The sequence below is a fragment of the Macaca thibetana genome, chromosome 11, assembly GCF_024542745.1.
Source record: "Macaca thibetana thibetana isolate TM-01 chromosome 11, ASM2454274v1, whole genome shotgun sequence".
In the NCBI taxonomy this organism is placed as follows: domain Eukaryota; kingdom Metazoa; phylum Chordata; class Mammalia; order Primates; family Cercopithecidae; genus Macaca; species Macaca thibetana.
Window position 1 is genome coordinate 28,080,699 of NC_065588.1, and position 19,075 is coordinate 28,099,773.

The window sequence follows — 19,075 nt, forward strand, 5'->3', positions numbered from 1 at the left end:
ACTGAATATTGGAGTTTTGGAGCAGGTTGAGAGGTAACAGGAGGGGAAAGATTTCATCTCTGGGGTGGTCCCATTTTAAATCTGCTTTCGCCTTCTTACAGAAAGTGGCTCTCTGTATACCTTTACACACCCGCCTGCCAGCCAGCGCTTCCTCGCCTTCCTCTGCCACACTCCTTTTAAAGCAACAGCTGCCCATTCATGGGCCTGGGCAAACACCTGGGCTTCTTGGCTGTGTGTGTGTTTGTGTGTGTGTGTGTGTGTGTGTGTGTGTGTGAGACAGAGAGAGAGAGAGCGAGAGAGAGAGAGAGAGGGAGAGCAAGTGAGCAAGAGAGCATTTTAGAGCTGTGTGGAATCTAAGGTGGCAGTCAGCCTTACGAGATGCCTGGAAAGACAGAAGCTGGTAAAATGATGAAATAGAGGACTGAAGCAAAACAGGATTGCCTTGGACCTGTGATTGCCCTGAATTTGCAGACAGCAAGACAAAAATCGTTTTGTCTAGAAGATGTTTATTCTGAACCAAGCTTTCCTGCACTATTTGTAAGCTATGGTGCACAGAGTAGAAGCTCTGAAGTTAGGCGAAACTTACTGTGAATCCCATCTCTGCCACTTACAAACTGCATGGTCTTGGGCAAGTTGTCTAATCTGTCTCTGGCAAGGTCGCATTATCTGTAAAATGGAGACGAAGAATATCTTTCTCACAGGATGCTTGGAGGGATTAAATGAGATACAGTATAGTATAAATCAGGTTAGAAAACTAAGTCTTTGCTCTATTATTTGTTGGCTAGGTATTATACTAATTTATTCTTTCTGACATAATATTCTAATGTTAAAAGATGTTGCTCCAAAACACAATTTCTAATCCTTGAGGAAGATGACAAGGAAGAATCTCTTACTATGTCATATGAAGAAAACACTATTCTCTCTAAAAAAAGCTGCTGGCTTCAGTTTCTTCCACCTATGGAGAACCATGATACATCTCTTTAATATATTCTTTTGTATTCTACATTGACTGAAGGGTTCCACTAAAACCCCTGATGAATAGAAGAAACAGTAATGCGCATATAGGGTTACCAAATTTAATGTGGCACGGTTTGTTATTGTTTTGCATTTATTTTGTAGAACATAGTACTCATCAGAGCGTCTTCCCAGCAGCTTTTCAATGACAACCCAGTGAGCTATGACCATCAATGACTTTACTCAAATGAAAGATGGATGGACTGTTTTACTCTTCAGACCTCAAAGCAATGTAGACTTGGCAGGGAGTAGTCACCATTAAAACAATCCATTATTTTTTAGAGGTGACACATTTTGTATTTGTTCCAATTTGTAAATGTCTTTGAGTTTGGAGGAAAACGCAAGGAAACTCTTTGGAAGATGTTTCGAAGCTTAATTAAAATGCAATTTGAAAATGTACCCCTTGTGCTTTGCACTTGTAAATATGAGCATATTAGGAGCTTACACGGAGATGGGAGTGTTCTCATCCTGCTGTTGGGTTGGGAACTGTGTACATTAATCTTCTGTCAAAATAGCAGCGTGCCTCTTTTGCACAACTGAGCCCTGTGGGTAACTTCTGTGCAGTGTATTCATAGGAAGAAAACCTGATATTTTAAATTCTCCTCCCTTCCTCTGGGAGGTTGCTGTATACTCAACACAAACCCTTGCATCTTGTAGTTACAGGGCTGGAAAAGTTCCCACTCAACCAGAGGCTGAAAAACAAAGGGCACTCTGGTGAACAGTGGATAACTTAGAGCAGTTATTCTCTAAGCTTCTTGTTATTGGAGTAAGAGAAGGGCGTGCCATGGGAATCTGAAATACTCAAAACTCAGATCCATCTCCTATTTCCAGCAGATCTTGGGGGCAAAACTCTGCTTTTCAGTTGTTTAATACAGAAACTGAAAGAACTTTTAAATTTTGTTCAACAGATATTTATTGGGCACCTGCTATATACTGATGTTGTTAATTAGTGTTGATGGCATATATGGAATAAAATAAGGCTCCTGCCTTGAAAAGGTCACAAGATCATTAGGGAAGTACCACTGACAAGGTGAAAGGAATAGTCCTTCTCTTAAGGAGTTAACCTCATGACACATGACAGGATAATTGAAGCAATATCTTTAGTCTTTTTACTCTTAGTAGCTACTGGTATTTAATGCTTTCCCTAAAATGTTCAACTGAATCTTCAGGACTACCTCACCATGTGGCAGCATTTTACTAACTATATATAGAAACTTTCATAATAATCTTGTACCTAACACCTTCTGGGTTGTGACATGAAGGGATGTGGCAAACATTTGTGCTTGGAACGTCTTTTCCTCTTTCTTTGAGGAAAGAGTGATGGCTCTGCTCTGCTAGGAACACTTCCTACCTGAAACTCTCAACAAAAGTCAGCGCTTTACAGAAGATGAACACTCTGCAGACATAGCTTCTGTCTATAACTGGTCCTATTTTCCATGCGCTTTGTGGCCAAAGTGGGGAAAATTGCAGTTGAACTATAAGATACTCTAATATTCACTTCCAGATTATCCTAAAGTTCATACCCAGTGATGGTGTAAGTATCCCAGAATTTCTTACAAAAGGCCATAACTCGAGTTCTTTAAGTACATGGAGGTTATCTATTAAGCCATATTTCAGTATTTATTTGATGAATTGATCAGACAATAAAATTGAAGTAATACCTTCTTGTTCTTGTTGGGTCCATTACATAGTATATTAAAGAGAGCATTTGGAATTGTAAAATGATTGATTTGACTCCTTTTGTCCTTGTACTAACAATAGATGATGAAACATTAAAACTAAATTTTTAGCCATCATGGTTGTAGTTATACTTTCTCCCAAGAAAATCGTCAGTTTCTTCATCTTTTTCAGATTGACGTCTTTTTCAGATTTTTTTCATCTTTTTCAGATTGACACTGCCTGCATTCCAAACTAATTTTTGTAACAAGGAAGGGAGATGTCAATATTGACTTTAATATTTTCAGGACCAATAATGTCAACACTGATTTTGGTTCATAACTTACGTAGCTCTAAATATGTTAGTTGTAGTATAAGCAACACGCTTTAAAATGCACTTGCTTTACAATGATGGCTATGAAAGTACAGAGGAAAGGAACAGGACCTTCACGCTTAAGTGTCACTGCCTGTCTTTTGGAGGTGACCTCTATAATACCTGTAAATACCAAATTTCTGTCTGAATAGAATATGAGGAAGGTAGTGGTGTGTTAGCAGATTAAGTTTTATTTTCTTAATGCCAGAATATTTAGTCCAACTTGCCTTTGTGTAAATTGCTACTGTTTTATAAACAGTACTTAAGTCAAAGATAAGCTATATTCACTAAGAGTGTAATTTGCTGGGAGTTTATTTACATTAAAATACTTATTACCTTAAACTACATATTTCAGTTTTTCTTTCATATAAAATGACTCTTTTCCCCAAATGTTTTTGCCTCCTTCATCTCCCACCTCCATCACTTATCCTATGATTTTACTCTTTAACACTGCCAGAGGACCCAGGGTATGACTAAGGGCAACAATGGCATTAATAATGCTTTGGTAATAATTGATAACTATAAATCTCCAAGTTCCCTCTTCCTCCTTTCCTTTTCAGGAACAGGCTACTTGTGAAGCAAAACTTAAAGATGGTATACACTTAAAGGTGACTCTGATGCTTTCTTGCCTTGATAACTAAGTATTTACCAAGTTAGTATTAGAAAAACTTATTTTTCATGTGAACAACTTATAAGGATTTGGTGCAATGTCACTTAAGATGTAGAGTTTCAAAACTGCTTCATGGAGTTTTGCAAAATGTGGCTATGTCTGTTTTTAAGGCACCGCAAACTTCTTGCTTTATTCAGGCTTAGTGCATTGGCCTTAAACTTCTAAAGATTGCTTAGTTGTAAAACCACTTCCAACAAATTTTTAAGTGAAGCTAAGCACAAGTTTCCTTATTTGCCTACTAATGTAGGTTTAAACTCTTTTTTAAAAAAATAGCCAAATCAGTTCTATTTTGAAGACTATGGGATCTAAGTGAAAGTATAAATTCAATAGAACAGTACTCCCAGAAACATAATTCTACTCACACCTAGTTCATACTAATCTCTCCTTATGTGTTTTTTCCCCTTTTCTAGCCATCCATAGGATTTTGGATCATTTCAGCATTTAGTTGTTTCATGTATACATATGCAACAATCCACCCACTGGAGTAAAAGGCTCATAAAGGCAATTTACTTCTTATGTACCCCCCAAACATCCAATAGACATCTAACAGGATATGGGCATTAATAGACTACTTCTTCAATATGTGCTTGCTTGATTCGTAGGTTTTTTTGTTCTGTTTTTCACTAAGCTGCAGGCAGCAAAGAAAACAGATCTGTAGAAGGAAACGTGTTCATGTTTTCATCTGAACATAATGGGAGGAACCACTAGGAGGATATTCAAAAGTCAAAAAATAACAGATGCTGGTGATGTTGCGGAGAAAAAGGAACATTTATACACTGTTGGTGGGAGTGTAAATTAGATCACCGACTGTGGAAGACAGTGTGGCAGTTCCCCAAAGACCTGAAGACTGAAATACCACTCGACCCAGCAATCCCATTACTGGGTATATACCCAAAGGAATACAAATTGTTCTATTATAAAGACACATGCACGCATATGTTCACTGCAGCACTATTGACAGTAGCAAAGACACAGAATCAGCCTAAATGCCCATCAATGATAGACGGGATAAAGAAAATGTGGTACATATGCACCATGAAATACTATGCAGCCATGAAAAAGAATAAGATTATGTCCTTTGCTGGGACTTGGATGGAGCTGAGGCCATTATCCTTAGCAAACTAACAAGGAACAGAAAACCAAATACCACACGTTCTCACTTATAAGTGGGAGCTAAATGATGAGAACACATGGACACATAGAGGGGAACAATACACATTGAGGCCTATTGGATAGTGGAGGGGAGGGTGAGAGGAGGGAGAGGATTAGGAAAAATAACTAACGGATACTAGGCTTAATACCTGGGTGATGAAATAATTGGTACAACCCGCATGACATGTGTTTACTTCTGTAACAAACCTGCACATGTACACCTGAACTTAAAAGTTAAAAATAAAAAATACAAAAGAGATTCCACATGACATCACAACCAAGCTGTTTGGAACTAGAATTCCAGGAACTGTGATACCACAGGAAAGCAATGCTCACCTTTGAGAGCTTTTTGAGCAGTTACTTATTTCCCAAACTTGAGTCTTTCTCCTTTCTGTTAGGAACCTTAATAGGCGGTATTCTCAAGTAGCTCTTTTATGTTTAATATTGTTGTTACTAGTAAGAGCAAAATCCCTTAAATTACACTCTACATTGGTTAAAATTACCCATGACCTTACAGTCTCTGATCGGCCTCCTTCCCTTTTTTCCAGCTCTGGCCAACTTTCTGGACTTAATGTCTTTAATCCTTTCTCCTGATTTCTTTCTGCTTCTTTTTTGCCCACTCCTGTCTGAACTTCAAATTGAATGTACTTTATAAAATGACATCTAGATAGTTCAGCCATGCTGTTGACTTGAACTGAAATATTGGACAAAATACATTTTAAGTTGTTTTTAACTAAAAGCTAATGTAGAATTGTTGGAATGTGTACCCACATAAACAAATTATGTTCAAGATTATATTCAAATCGCTTTTTAAAAAAACATATGTTCCTTCTATTAAAAATCTTAAAGGATAGAATTCACTCGAGTCATGATGTAATTAGATTATATTTTATTAGACATTCTTTACAAATTTAAAATACTGCTATTTTTACATGCACAGAGGAAAATCAATTTGGATAATTATATTTAGGCATTCATTAAAATCAACCACAAAATAGAGACACTTTATTGTGTCATTTATCAACATACTTGATATGTATATCTAAAGTGCATTATGTTACAAAAAATATAGAAATTCAGCAGCACCAAGATACATTTACAAAATAAATACATCAATTGACAAAATAAATTATGGTAAATGTGATAACAATAATTGGATTAGCCTTGGCAAAAAAAATATTCACAATGACCAATGTGCAGTTTCATAGAGCAATGGGGGAGACAGTTTTATTCCAATGCATTTACAGTATTTACAGACAATAAATATTTCTAATACTTTCCATATGTTCACTATTACAGCATCCTGCAATATGTCCTTGGAAGGTCTCTGCTGAAAATTTCAATGCCTCCTGCAAAAAGAAAGAAGAGAAAGAAAAGGAGAAAACAGGTTAGTTTTCTTTACAAATGAAAACATAAAATATAAAGGATATAAGCTAAGGAACACAAAATCGCAATGGAAAGAGATTCAGGGAACTTCTTGTAAATATCTCCTACAAGAGGTACCTGCGGGATCCACCTGGATCTCCATAACCTCTGTTACAGGCAGGGTCTTCAACCCGACTTAGTCCATGTGTGCGGAAAGGAAAAGGGCCTTTATTTCCAATCATGCTGTCAGAAAAAAGGAGACTGTGGAAAAATTTTCTAAGACTGCCAGCTGGCAAGTTTGGGAAGAGAAGGGACAAATTTGAGAACTTGGAAATGAGGTTAGGTTGGACCATCCATTATCAAATACAATTCACTTGGGAGTTATTCTTCCAGTGACACCTGAATTAGGCAATCCAAAGCTTGTTTATTTTGTTCAGGTGCTCATTTGGCCAATCTGTCACAGCATAGTGGGCAGTGGTGAGGATAGTGGAAGTGTGGGACTTTGGTAACAATTGAAGGATGTGTAGTTTAAATAGAGTTGATGATATAATGATATCCATCTTAGTCGATGATATGATGTTTGGCATTTCTTTAGCTGTCTTTAAACACTAATGAATGAAACTATTATTGGATTTTATAATAGTTTCCAAAGCCAAAACTAAAGTAGAATTATTTGTCTCTCACTCTGTTGGTTTTTGAATGGATTTTCTATTAGCATTGGGAAAGTCTACTGTAAATGAGGGAATAATTAAGAATAAATTAATTTAAAAGTATAAAATAGCAGTATTTCCTATTACCATGTCTGTTTTATTATTCCAAAGCTACTACTTGGAGCTGACACCTTTTCTAATCTATCTAAATACTGTAGTGACAATATTTTAAGATGGGTTAGTGGAATTTTCTCTGCTTTTCTCTCTCCCTTTCTCTTCTCTTTGTGTGGTATATGTATTTGTTCCCAAGAAAACAACTATAGAATGGAATTTGATTTGCTATGACATTGAATTAACAGCCAGAATTGTGGCAGAGTTTTTACATGGCAGACATATATGGATGTAAGACCTATAAAACAGTATATTTTTAACAATTTTGGAGTTTTCTGTGCCACTTACAGAAAAAGCAAATTGAGCATTTAGAGTGTTTTAATGTCAGCTTATTGACTTCTTCACCAATGGTTTTGGTGGGAATGTTAAAATCACTCCCAACTGCAAACAAAGAAAAGAAGAGTTTAAGATTAAAATTTTAATTGGCGAATGGATGTGGATAGATGAAATGAATAAAGCCAAAAAGATGACCTCGAAACTCAATAATCTGCATACTCTACTGATTTTTAAATGTGTTTGTACTAAATGGTATTTTGTGAATTGGGATTAAGAATAACACAAACAAAGAGGGAAGGAAGAGGATTTTGAACAACTATTTCCTCAGAAAGAAAGAAAGAAAAAGAAATAAGTTAAAGGACCAAGGAAAAATCTTCTATGTATCTTGCCCTGCCCAGATGTTTGCTCATTCTCCTTTCTTTTGATTTCTCCTTTAACAAAGGCATGTATTGGAATAGACAAGTAAAACATCTAACATGACTTAAAAGTATATGTGTATGTTTACTATATGTGTGTGCATATGACAGCATTCTACATTCCTAGCTCTTTTTACTATGGACTTTTAATATTTTTCTAAATCAGTATTTTCCAAGACAAAATGATATGATTTATAACAAATGAGTCCCACTGTATCTGGATATCACATTTGCAACATTGAAAATTCTAAAATATAATCCCCTCAATTTAAAGCTATATATTTTCCACTGAATGGTTCATGTGAGAGAAAAATAGACAATTTTACCTCAGTAGTTTTTTTCTAAAAGAAGGCTGTATTATTGGCCAGGTATGGTGGCTCATACCTGTAATCGCAGCACTTTGGGGCAGGTGAATCACCTGAGGTCAAGAGTTCAAGACCAGCCTGGCCAACATGGTGAAAACCCATCTCTACTAAAAATACAAAAATTAGCCAAGCATGGTGGTGGGCACCTGCAATCCCAGCTACTCAGGAAGTTGAGGCAGGAGAATCTCTTGAACCCAGGAGGCAGAGGTTGCAGTGAGCCGAGTGCACCATTGCACTCTAGCCTGGGCAACAAAGCAAGACTCCGTCTCAAAAAAAAAAAAAAAAAAAAAAAAAAAAAAGGTACTGTATTATTTTTCAAAATATTGTATGTATTATAGTCAAGTGCATGCTTGCCATCTCATCAGACCTCTTGGTTCATCATGTAATAATGCAAAAGACTAAGGAGGGGATGTTAATAAAAGACTTGTCACTTATAAAACTTTAAAATAGGTATTCTGAAAAGATTTTATTTGGATTACAAAATTTGCATGGCCCCATACATTCTCATCAATACACTCCTAAACTTCCTCACTCTTCCCTGAACCTCTGTTGGATTATGTTGGGAGAGTGCCAACATTTGGCTGCCAAATAGTTCTTTCCATGAATGTCCCTCACAAACAGGGAAGAGAAAGGAAAAGCAGAAACTTCCCGTTTCTTTCGGCCCTAGGTCTGGATTTGATTAGGCCACTGCCTAATTTTCAGTAGACCTACTTTAACTTAGGGGTAGTTCCAGCCATAAGAATTGACGAGTGTTAATTTTCATCAATTTTCCAGATACTTAAAGAACATTGCAAATTTGACATGAATAAAATCCATCAAAAGTTATTTATACCTGTTTTTATAACTTACATATATATATATACTTTTTGCCTCATAGAAACATACCCCCCTAGATAGATAGATAGATATAAATAGACAGATGATAGATAGGTAGATGGTACAATCAGAACTAGGTCTAAAAACACCAAAATAATATGCTGCAATTTATTGTTTACTATATGACATATATGTTTTTATATATATGACATGTTTATATATGTATATATATAACGGATAAAAATAGGAAATAGGTTTTGGCAATAAAGTAGGGTCCTTGCATTAGTTATAAACATATACAGTTAGGATCCTATCTTCCAATACACTAAATATGTGCAGTAAACCAGAATTTATAGGGTTTGTTACCCTTTAGAGATCCATTAGATGTTTGCAGGATAGGTTATTCACTGTGCTAAAGATTTTTCTAGTGTCATTGCCCATTGATTACTGAAGCTGTACTACTTATCCCATATGATTGTTATTTTATGTGCTATTTAATGACAGGTTTGCCAGCTTAAAGAGAGAAATAATGGTGAACAGGTTCAAGCTCCTCTTTGAAACATCATCCTATAATCCTGTCTGTAGCAGAGTCAAAGGAAATGACTAAAGAAGTAACAAGGGGAGTCTTTAAATAATGAGGTCATTAGTTGCATATGATGTGTTCTTCTGTTGTTTTCTTTTTTTTTTTTCAAACCCCACAGAAGTGCTGTACTGAAAAATGAAAAGAAAAAAAAATCCATTCAATGGAAATGCATGGATGAAGAAGCAGGGCGAACATAGCACTGGTCTAAGTGTCAGAAAATAGGGAGATAAATCTAGCTCTGGGGCTTCCTATTTCAATTCCAAGGACTACTCAGGTCTTTTAGCCATGGAATGCCTTGGCTTTCTATTTTATAAAATGAGATTAATATTTGCCCCACTTTTTGCCTCATAGAAACATACCCCCTAGACAGATAGACAGATATATAGAGGTAGATATAGATAGATATATAGACAGATAGATAGATAGATAGATATAAATAGATAGATGATAGATAGGTAGACGGTACAATCAGAACTAGTTCTAAAAACACCAAAATAATATGTTGCAATTTATTGAGTGTTTACTATATGACAGACATTTAATCCACATATAATCTCATTTAGTCGACACCAAACTCTATGAGGTTGGTACAGTTACTATCTTCATTTCACAGAAGATGTAAGTGAGTCTTAGAAAGGCAGAGTAACTTGCCCTAGGTTGTGAACTTCAATAAATTTAGACCCAAGACTTGGCCCTAAGTTACTTGATCCCAAACTCTAGGAGTGTCATTATTACCTGGATCTGTGAGCTAAGGATAAACAAGCCACATAAATGTGAAGTTTTATTTTTCCTATGGCATTACCCTAGAAACATTATTTCATCTTGCCGATGGACAAAGAGATACATGAGAAAAACCTACATCCTTGTAAGTTAATACTTAAACATTCAGAAACCATTTATTTTTTTATGAGCTGGTAGAAACCAGAGTTAAATTTAATTAAACAAATTTAAAGCATGTGTTTAAAACATAATTTAAGTTCTTTACATTAAAATAAATTTGAGATTTAATTAAATACATTTAATTAAATAAAAAGTGTGAATGGCTCAGAATCGTTTATGACATGATGCTGTTCTGCAGTGTTTGTAGATAATATGCTTCTATATTCTCCCTTGAAGTGAAAGAACCTAAGAAATGAAAAACACTGAAGAAAGTTTGCCAAAGTGTGAGAGTAAGGGGGAGAAACACACTTCTCCAGCAAATTATGAAGATGGTCACTAGCTTCTGAAGCTTGAATATGAAATTACTTGGTAGAGTGGTAAAGGATTGATGTTGGGTGACGGTGGAATGGGCTCTAAAGCCTCTCTATGGTGCTGGAGGATAGGGGTGTGTGTGGTAGGGGGTACTGCTTTAAGGCAGACAATATTCTGACTTATTCTCTATCAGTTGCTGCACAATTGATAGAGATACAGAAAGGGAGAAAATTCTAGGTTTGTACAAGCCAAGGCAGAAGGGAGGCTCCAAAACCCAGCTGAGAGCACCCCGCTGAGGCTACGGGCCAGAGAAGCCTGTTACCGTGAATCGAGCTCCAGCGACGTTGTGGAGGTGTCAGACAGGTGGTCCCCTTCTAGCCCACTCCCAGTCACTCCAGAGTCTAACCAGGCAGAGCGAGTTCGCCGTTTTTTCTTTTCCTGCTCCTTGCGTTTCCCGGGCTTGCCTTTCTTTTTCTTCCCGGGTGTCTTGAGCGGCTGCTCTTTGTACGTCTCCACCTTGTTGGTTTCCTGAGTTAGGTATCTGCCCTCATCATCAGACCCGAATCGCACGGAGTGGTTCTTTGTGTTGGGAGAGGGCTTGGAGTTAGGGGACACCTCCGAGGTAGCTCTGATTTCAGCTGTGTGGATTTCTGCGATCAGATGGTGAAGGAAGAATCGTCGCCGTAAATCTTGGATGGACTTCCCCTTGTCATGGAGGAGCTGATGTTCAGACACAGCTCTTTTGCTTTGAAAGGAAATAGTAGAGGGAAGAAAACAGTTACATTTTACTCGTTGATAGAGACAACAAAGACATGAGTAGATCTCTTTAGTTTTCTAGTTGGTCCACGGCAAGACACAAGCTGGATGGGTAGCAAGCTCATTGCGCAGGGAAGGGTAACCTGTGGGAAGGAAAGAGCTGGCAGTTGAAAGACTCCAGCTCCCGGTCCCAGTTCTATCACTCACTAGGTTGTGACCTTGGTGGGATCATGAACATTCTTGGGCCTCATGGGCTTCAAATGTATAAAAGGAGGGGGTCAGAGACAGTGATTTCTATACTGCCTTCCCAATTTAAAACATTATGATTCAGTTATGATCAGAAATAGAAACCACTAATAGAAATAGAGTATCTCTTCACATTTTTCAGAGTTCTGCTGAGAAAATAAATCTAGAAGTCCCAGGCTGGGAAATAAAAGGCAGCTGCTGCTTTTACCTGAGTATTCTCTCTTTCTCTCTCTCTCTCTCTCTCTCTCTCTCTCTGTGTGTGTGTCTCACACACGCACACGTGCCCCATTAAGAAAATAATAATATTGAATCTCAAAGAACAGCAAGCCATAAGAGTAAAAGCAAACAAAGGCTGAAGGAGAAGTGAGCAGTGAAGCCTGTCTAGGAAACCATCTGATTCACAGACTGAACTTTAACATTTTAGACTACTGGCTACCAAGAACATATATCTGAAGGTCAATCGTCAGAGAGAGAGAGAGAGAGAGAATATGTATTTTTCTGTAAAGTAATGGGTGGTCTCCTTAAAATGGGTTTCTTTGTGTGCTTAAATGAGCTCATTCTATTTCTTCTGTGCTTCATGTTCTTTTTTTTTAAATTTAGAACTTCAGAGAGTATGATCCTTACTACTTAGTTGAGAAGTTCACTTTTCTACTTGCTCTCTTTGTCTTAAAATTCTCTAGGAAAAAATATAAAGGATTTTTCTATTTAAATGACACTCTAATGAAAATATCATGAAAAAGGATAAACTAATTCTCTATCAATCCTTTTAGATAACACCCAGACTCTTGCTTAAATGTCCATCATGTATTCTTTTATTATTTTGTGTATATAATTACCTTTTTTTTTTTTTTTTTTTTTTTGAGATGGAGTCTCGCTCTGTTGCCCAGGCTAGAGTGCAGTGGTGTGATCTCCTAGCTCACTGCAAGTGCTGCCTCCCGGGTTCACGCCATTCTCCTGCCTCAGCCTCCTGAGTAGCTGGGACTACAGGTGCCTGCCACCATGCCTGGTTAATTTTTTTGTATTTTTAGTAGAGACAGGGTTTCACCGTGTTAGGATGGTCTCGATCTCCTGACCTTGTGATCCGCCCACTCAGCCTCCCAAAGTGCTGGGATTACAGACATGAGCCATGGCGCCAGGTCATTATTAACCATATTTAAGGACTGCATCCATTAATCAGTCATGTCATGCCTGCTTCAACTCTGCATTAACTCCAATTTCTACCACTGGAATAGTCCTCCAAACTGGCCCATCCTCAAAAGCATCTGAAAGTGTTTCCCAGGGCTACATCCCATGTACTCTTACTTCCCTGAAACAATGGTGTCTGGGTCCTTGGTTGCCTTTGTTGGTGCAGCGTCTTTAACTCCTCAGAGAAATAGGAAAATAATAAATAGCATTGTTACTGCCATTGTAATTCATTGTATTCACGGGGAAAGTGCGGTCCAGAGAGGTTAGATGACTTGCCCTAGTCTACACAGTGAGAACTGGCAGAGCCAGGGCTCCAAAAACTAGGTCTTCTGATTCTAAAGCCAAAGATTGCTTTTTCAATTTCCTCAACCCTTTCTCCTGTCAGAGCGGAAGCTGAAGCTGAAGTCCCAGCCTGTTCCTGTGCTAGGGAACACGGTAACGAGAGTACAGGGTATATGCGTGGGGCATAGAGTAACAAGCCACCACAATAATGGGCAGATTGGACAGAAATTTATCAGTTTCCTTGAAGATCAAGCCTATTGCCCCAAAAGTTCATTTTCTTCATCAAAATTAGGAACTACAAGAGTTTGGATTATCACTGGATGAATGAGTCGAAGAAAAGATTAAGAGATGAAAATACAGTCATCATTTCTCTGGCCCTTCTAGCAAGAATGTCAGCTACCTTCTAGTATTTTAGTGTGTGGACTGACTTGAAGCCATGTAGCTCATTCAAAAAAGACATGACTTAATGGAAAGAAATGTAACAGGAGCCTGGTTTAAATGAGGCATGAAGGAGTCTCTCTTTCTTTTAGAAGGTGCCACATGTGACTAGATTAAAATTCACTTACTCCGTGGCAATAGTTAGTATTCTGGAAACTTTTAAGAATCTACAAGTTTGAGGCTTTGGTATGAGGTATTTATATCCTTTAATCACATTTTTTAAATAATAGGACATATTTCATAAGCACCGCAGTTTAATAAGTATCTTTTAGCAAAATGTCACATTAAAAAGAAGTTCTTAACCACTGATAATTTACAGTTTTGGGGACTTTTATTTCTCTTCTCTGTTCCTGGCAGAAGCCCTCCTCTTCTGTATTGCTCTCCAAATGGATAAAGTGTAGCCCATTTTAGCTTAACTTGAGGCCAAAACTTTTAATGGTTGGTCTACTCTAATTAAGCCACCATTGCTCATGCCCCTTCTCATGGGCATATGTGCTTGTCATCTTGGCCAGCCTGTCAACTGTGAGTCACAGTGCCTTCCTAACTCAAGCTGCATTTTCCCAGGATAGTTCTCTTGGGAAATGCAGTGATCATTCTATCCTTCTATTTTATAAAAAGCCTACAATATGGTACAACTTTGTTCAATTTAAAATAGTACATTGCTTATGAGGGACAAAGCTGTTCATCTGCCTTTTGGGGGAAACTGTTAGTATTTTAGAAAACACAAGTTTGCTTAAATGCTAAATCGGAAATGTTGTTAGACACTTTACTTAGTATTTCAAAAACTTCTGCAATTGAAGTGTTGTGAAGAATGAATCTCTCACTAGGCAGTTGCATTAGAGGATCGGGAATATAATGGCATCAGTACAAACTAGATATATAGAGGTAGTGAGTAATAAATTCAAATTAAGGTGGTTTTCAATTTAGGTAACTCTAAAATATTTAGGTTGTGAATATGGCCTCAATAATAGTCTTTTACTCAATTTGTCTGTAAACATTACATAGCATGATGGTTCACCTGACATATACATTCCTAAGCTCCAAAATTGAAAAACAGGTATGTTATGCATCATGTTCTCCTTTGATTATTGTAAAAAAAAATTGCAAAATTTGGGGGAAATCCTTATCACAGATAACTCTAAATTCGGCTGAAACACAGTTCTTCTCTCTTTTTTTTTTTTTTTTTTTAAATCACTTCAAGGGAGTTTTTAGGGAAGAAGCTTAAATTTCTAAGGAACTATCAAGGAACAGAGGGCATAAAAACAGTGATGGAAATTCCCTTTCCAGCACAGGAAGAAGCAGTATGCTTGTACTGATGCTAGGCTTCTAAGGACGGACTCTGTGTTTGAGAAGAAAAGTTCTGTGGTACATGCAAGAGACAGGGTTAGGGTGTTAGAGTTAAGATGACTCACCAGAAGGTCCTTCCAACCCAAATGACTCAGCAGAAAGTTATGCTTTTCATTAAGTGGAATAGACCCAGTCTGGCTCCCAAGCAAATCAGCCAATGATGTTTTAGGTTTCTGAATCTGCTGGAGTTCCCTCTCTAACTTAAACATAAAGACAGCCACCTGCCAAAAGCCTTGTTCATCTGCACAAGAACATCCATAGGCCTCACTTTCCAATATCCAACTTGATCATGCTCCAGCTCCATTAATTAAAATCTTTGGGATTAACAGGTTCAAAAGACTCACAATTTGTAACTGCCTCCTTTGCATGGTTTAGGAAGTCTTATTGTTATAGTAATTTCCTCTCCCTTAAAAGTTAGCATCTAGTTAAAAAAAATCTATACTTCTAAAGCAGTTTCCCTAATACTTGGTGTGAAAACTGGGGAGTGATATGGTTTGATTATATGTTAAAATTTCTTTCCAGAAACTAGCTTGATTTAGCATGATGGCAGACTTATGTTTTGTCTAGCACACAAAATTTACTGTTACTTGGCAGCAAGACAAAAATAATGACTTGTTTTTAAAAACTCCATTTGGCTATAATAATTTGATGAAACATCTTCATCTACTGATGATTTCAGCCTCCATGAAAAACCATGCCTGTAATGTGATGATCTATTACCCATTAACTATGAGAATGTTTTGTGGTAGTTTTATAACCATCTGCTGAGTGTGAGTGTTTAACTACAATATTGTATTTCACCCACAAACAGAACTATAACAGTCACTGGCTGCTAAATGGTTTCTGATGTGTGTTTTGTAAGGTGCAACAAAGAAAGAGTTAAAAATAGCCTTTAGGACAACTTAGCAATATTTTTATGCCATAGTTGTGTACATAATCATGGCTCATTTGCTGTTTCTCAAAAGAGAAGATAGGTATTCTTAAGCAACCTTAAAGAAAAAATTGGCTCTGTTCCAAGGCAGTATTTCTTAACCAAATAAATATAGTATTTAAGTATGCTTTTAAAAATTCAGTCATTTCTATTTATATATGAATTTTAAATTATAGAATTTAACACAAGTCTCAAAATGAGCAAAAAGTCTGAAGACAATTTTCAGAAATACATCGGTAAAAAGTTGATCTGAAGAATACAATGCAGCTTTATCTTCGGTATAATGTTCTACACAATTTGCCTTAGAAGATTCATAATAGATTTTCATTTTGATGCCAAGGTTCAGACATGTCTCAAGTATTTTCATTTAAGGATTTTCTTCTCTAATAATAATAGACCACGAGCACGTATAAAACAGTTGCCTTTTTGTACATCCTCGGGAATTTACAAGGAGGCACCATAAACCTGACTGTAAATATTAGATGCTGCTATTTTTATTGTTAGTGTAAAAATTTGCCTTAATTCCTTCTCCAGAGTCAAACTCTTCTTCTTAGTTCTCGAACTTTATAATCTTCCCATTCTGAACACTGAGTCTGCAGTTTAAAGATCACCCAAATATGGTGTTACACACATTAGTGAACTGCTAGGTCCAACAGATTATTAAGATCATGTTACTCTATCACTCTTCCAAGTTTTCAGTCACACGACATAGTGATATTTCTCTGGTGTGCTTGGATGTATGATTATTTCAAAGTCGAAGTTATCATTAAAAGAATCACCAAGTGAGAATGCCAAAATACAAGTTTTCAGCCTACAATGCAAATATTTGACTCCGAATTAAAGAACTGTTAGCAATAACTCCAAGAAAAAAAAAGTTTCCACACCTAAAATTCATTTTGGAACCAAGCACTCTAGCGTTCCTGAACTGTATCAATACTAACATTGGAGTCTTGCCACTGCAAAGTTGTTACTACTTTATTATATAATATGCTTTCATTATGTAATATGGTCCTATTTTATATGCTTAAAATTATGTCATTCATAATAAAATTAGATGTACGGCTTTTGCTTTTTCACACGCAAACCGCCACCCACATTCAGTAAGTATACAAGCGCGCAGACCATACGTCCCCAGGACCGCTCAGCTTCCTCGGAGTTTCAGAAGCTTCCTGGGTCCTGACAGTAACAACCACCCCCCACCTTTTTTTTTTTTTCTCTCACCAGAGGCAGAGGATCTCTGCCTAGAAGAGATTCTGTGAAACGCTCCCTCTTATGGAAACACACATAAAATCTGTCTCTTGCCTGTCTCCCCTTGAAGATCAACCAGTCCTCCCGCCGGGTTTGAGGACCCGGACTCAGGCCCTGGCAGGTATCCGGGATGGTCCCTCTCCCTAACCCGGGCGAGGAGCATCGGTGACCGCTGCAAGCCCTCGGCAGCGTCCCAGCTTGGCAGCCCCTCCCCCTGGCCTCCCCAACCCGGCGCCTTGGGGAGGATGGGGCACTTACAGGCGGCGGCTGAGCCCCTCCACCGAGCGCCCGCAGGAGGGCACCGCGTAGCTCAGCAGGAACACCGCGACGCTCCACTGCTGAACCAGTCTCCGCTGCATCGTCTCCGCTCGCGCTCGGGACCTGCAACAGAAGGGAGAGGGACCCGAGTGTCAGTCTGGACTCTTCATCTCCCCGCACTACTCCGCTTTCCCTTTATAGCCCGGTCTCAAAAAGCCTCTTCAACATCAAGGGCATCTCCCAAGTTGAAAAGGAAAAAAAAAATTATCTGGAGCCTCTCAGCACTTACTTATTTAGCAACCGGCTACTCCAACTGTGCTTTCTCCAAACCACACAGCCAGAAAGAGCAAAAAGGGAAAAAAGAAACAAATCAGAGGCGCTTCCTCTGAAATAGCGAAAATGAAATGGTTTTATATATGCATCAATGATAAGTAATGTGTTTACACGTCTCCCATAGCAATGGCTAATTAATCTGGCCAGCAGTTCTCCTGGGTTCGTGGAACAGGGCTAACCGCCTCCTAAAAGAAGAAAGTTTCCCCCTCTGAAGTCAGCTTCTTTGAGAACCAGGCCCTTTGGTTCCAGAGCCACTTGTAGCGAAACCCACATATATATACATAGCTGTCTGTCTACCTCCTCTGGTGGGCTGGTTGCTTCCGGAAAGTTGATTCCACACACCCTGAGAACAAGTTTCAAGAGCGTGTGTCGTCGATCAGGAGGGCCAGGTGGCGGCGAGGGCGGGTCGTTAGCGGCAGCCGGAGCGGCAGGGCGGCGGCAGCCCCGCTTCACGGGAGGGGAGACATGCCGGTCGGGCGGCGCAGGTTGGAGGCGAGTTGAAAGCCGAGCGGAGGAATGTTCACACGCTCCGAGGCAAACCTGCCGGAGAAGTGAGAGAGTCGCAAAGAGGTGGCGCCCTAGGAACGCGCGCGGGGCGAGCGAGGGCGCGGGCGGGCGCGCGGGGGGCGGGGGCGGCGACGGGCGGCCCGAACGGGCCCCGCGCCGCCCGAGCGAGTGGAGGGGAGCCCCGAGCAGGGAATGAACGGCGAGCGGCGGAGCTCCCCCCTCCCGCGCTGCCGCCCCCGGAGCTGTCCGGAGCTCTACCGAGCCCCACCCCGGAGCTTGGGCCCTGTCGCGCCATCCCCGGGCCGGGGGCGTGGGCGGATCCGCTTGCTCCCTCCAGGCCCGGCCGGCTCCTGCCGGCGCGCCGGATCCCGGAGCCGAGATCCCCGAGGGCGTGCGGACGGCCCCGGGCAGCTGGCGGTTCCCGGCGCGCCGGGCTGGACTAGCGGGCGCCAAGACCACCAGGGGCGGACCGACGAGGAGGAGGCCAAGGAGCGGGGCCGGGGACCACGGGCGCCCGGGAGCCTGCGCGGAGAGGACGCGGGCTGTTGGCCTGTGAATTTAAGGAGCCCGAAGCTCGCCTGGCAGCTCGGGGCGATGGATGAGAACCTTCTTCCCTGGCTCATTCCCGGGATGAACTGAGTGGGGAGCATCGGCTAGAGAGAGGGAGATCTTTTGCTTAGAAGAGAGCAAAAACGGTTCCAGACTTCAGATCTAAATTGCACTTTTTGCTGTTTCAGAACTGCTGGTAGACATCTGGAGCCGGTCCAAAAAAACCCGCGCACGGGAGAGATCCCCCTTTTGAATTGCAGAGGGGCACCGACACTCCTGGGGCACGCACACGGCCCT

General features: G+C 39.6%; 1 protein-coding gene across 1 annotated transcript; it reads right to left on the bottom strand.

Annotated features, from left to right (window-relative positions):
- Positions 1 to 5,732: 5,732 nt before the first annotated feature.
- Positions 5,733 to 17,569, bottom strand: PTHLH (parathyroid hormone like hormone). The gene is made up of 3 exons (XM_050746762.1): positions 17,390 to 17,569; positions 11,021 to 11,443; positions 5,733 to 6,214 (listed from the first exon to the last, which is right to left on the bottom strand). The coding sequence occupies exons 1-3, from the start codon at positions 17,488 to 17,490 to the stop codon at positions 6,205 to 6,207; spliced, it is 534 nt and encodes a 177-aa protein (XP_050602719.1). The 5' UTR covers positions 17,491 to 17,569; the 3' UTR covers positions 5,733 to 6,204.
- Positions 17,570 to 19,075: the final 1,506 nt, after the last annotated feature.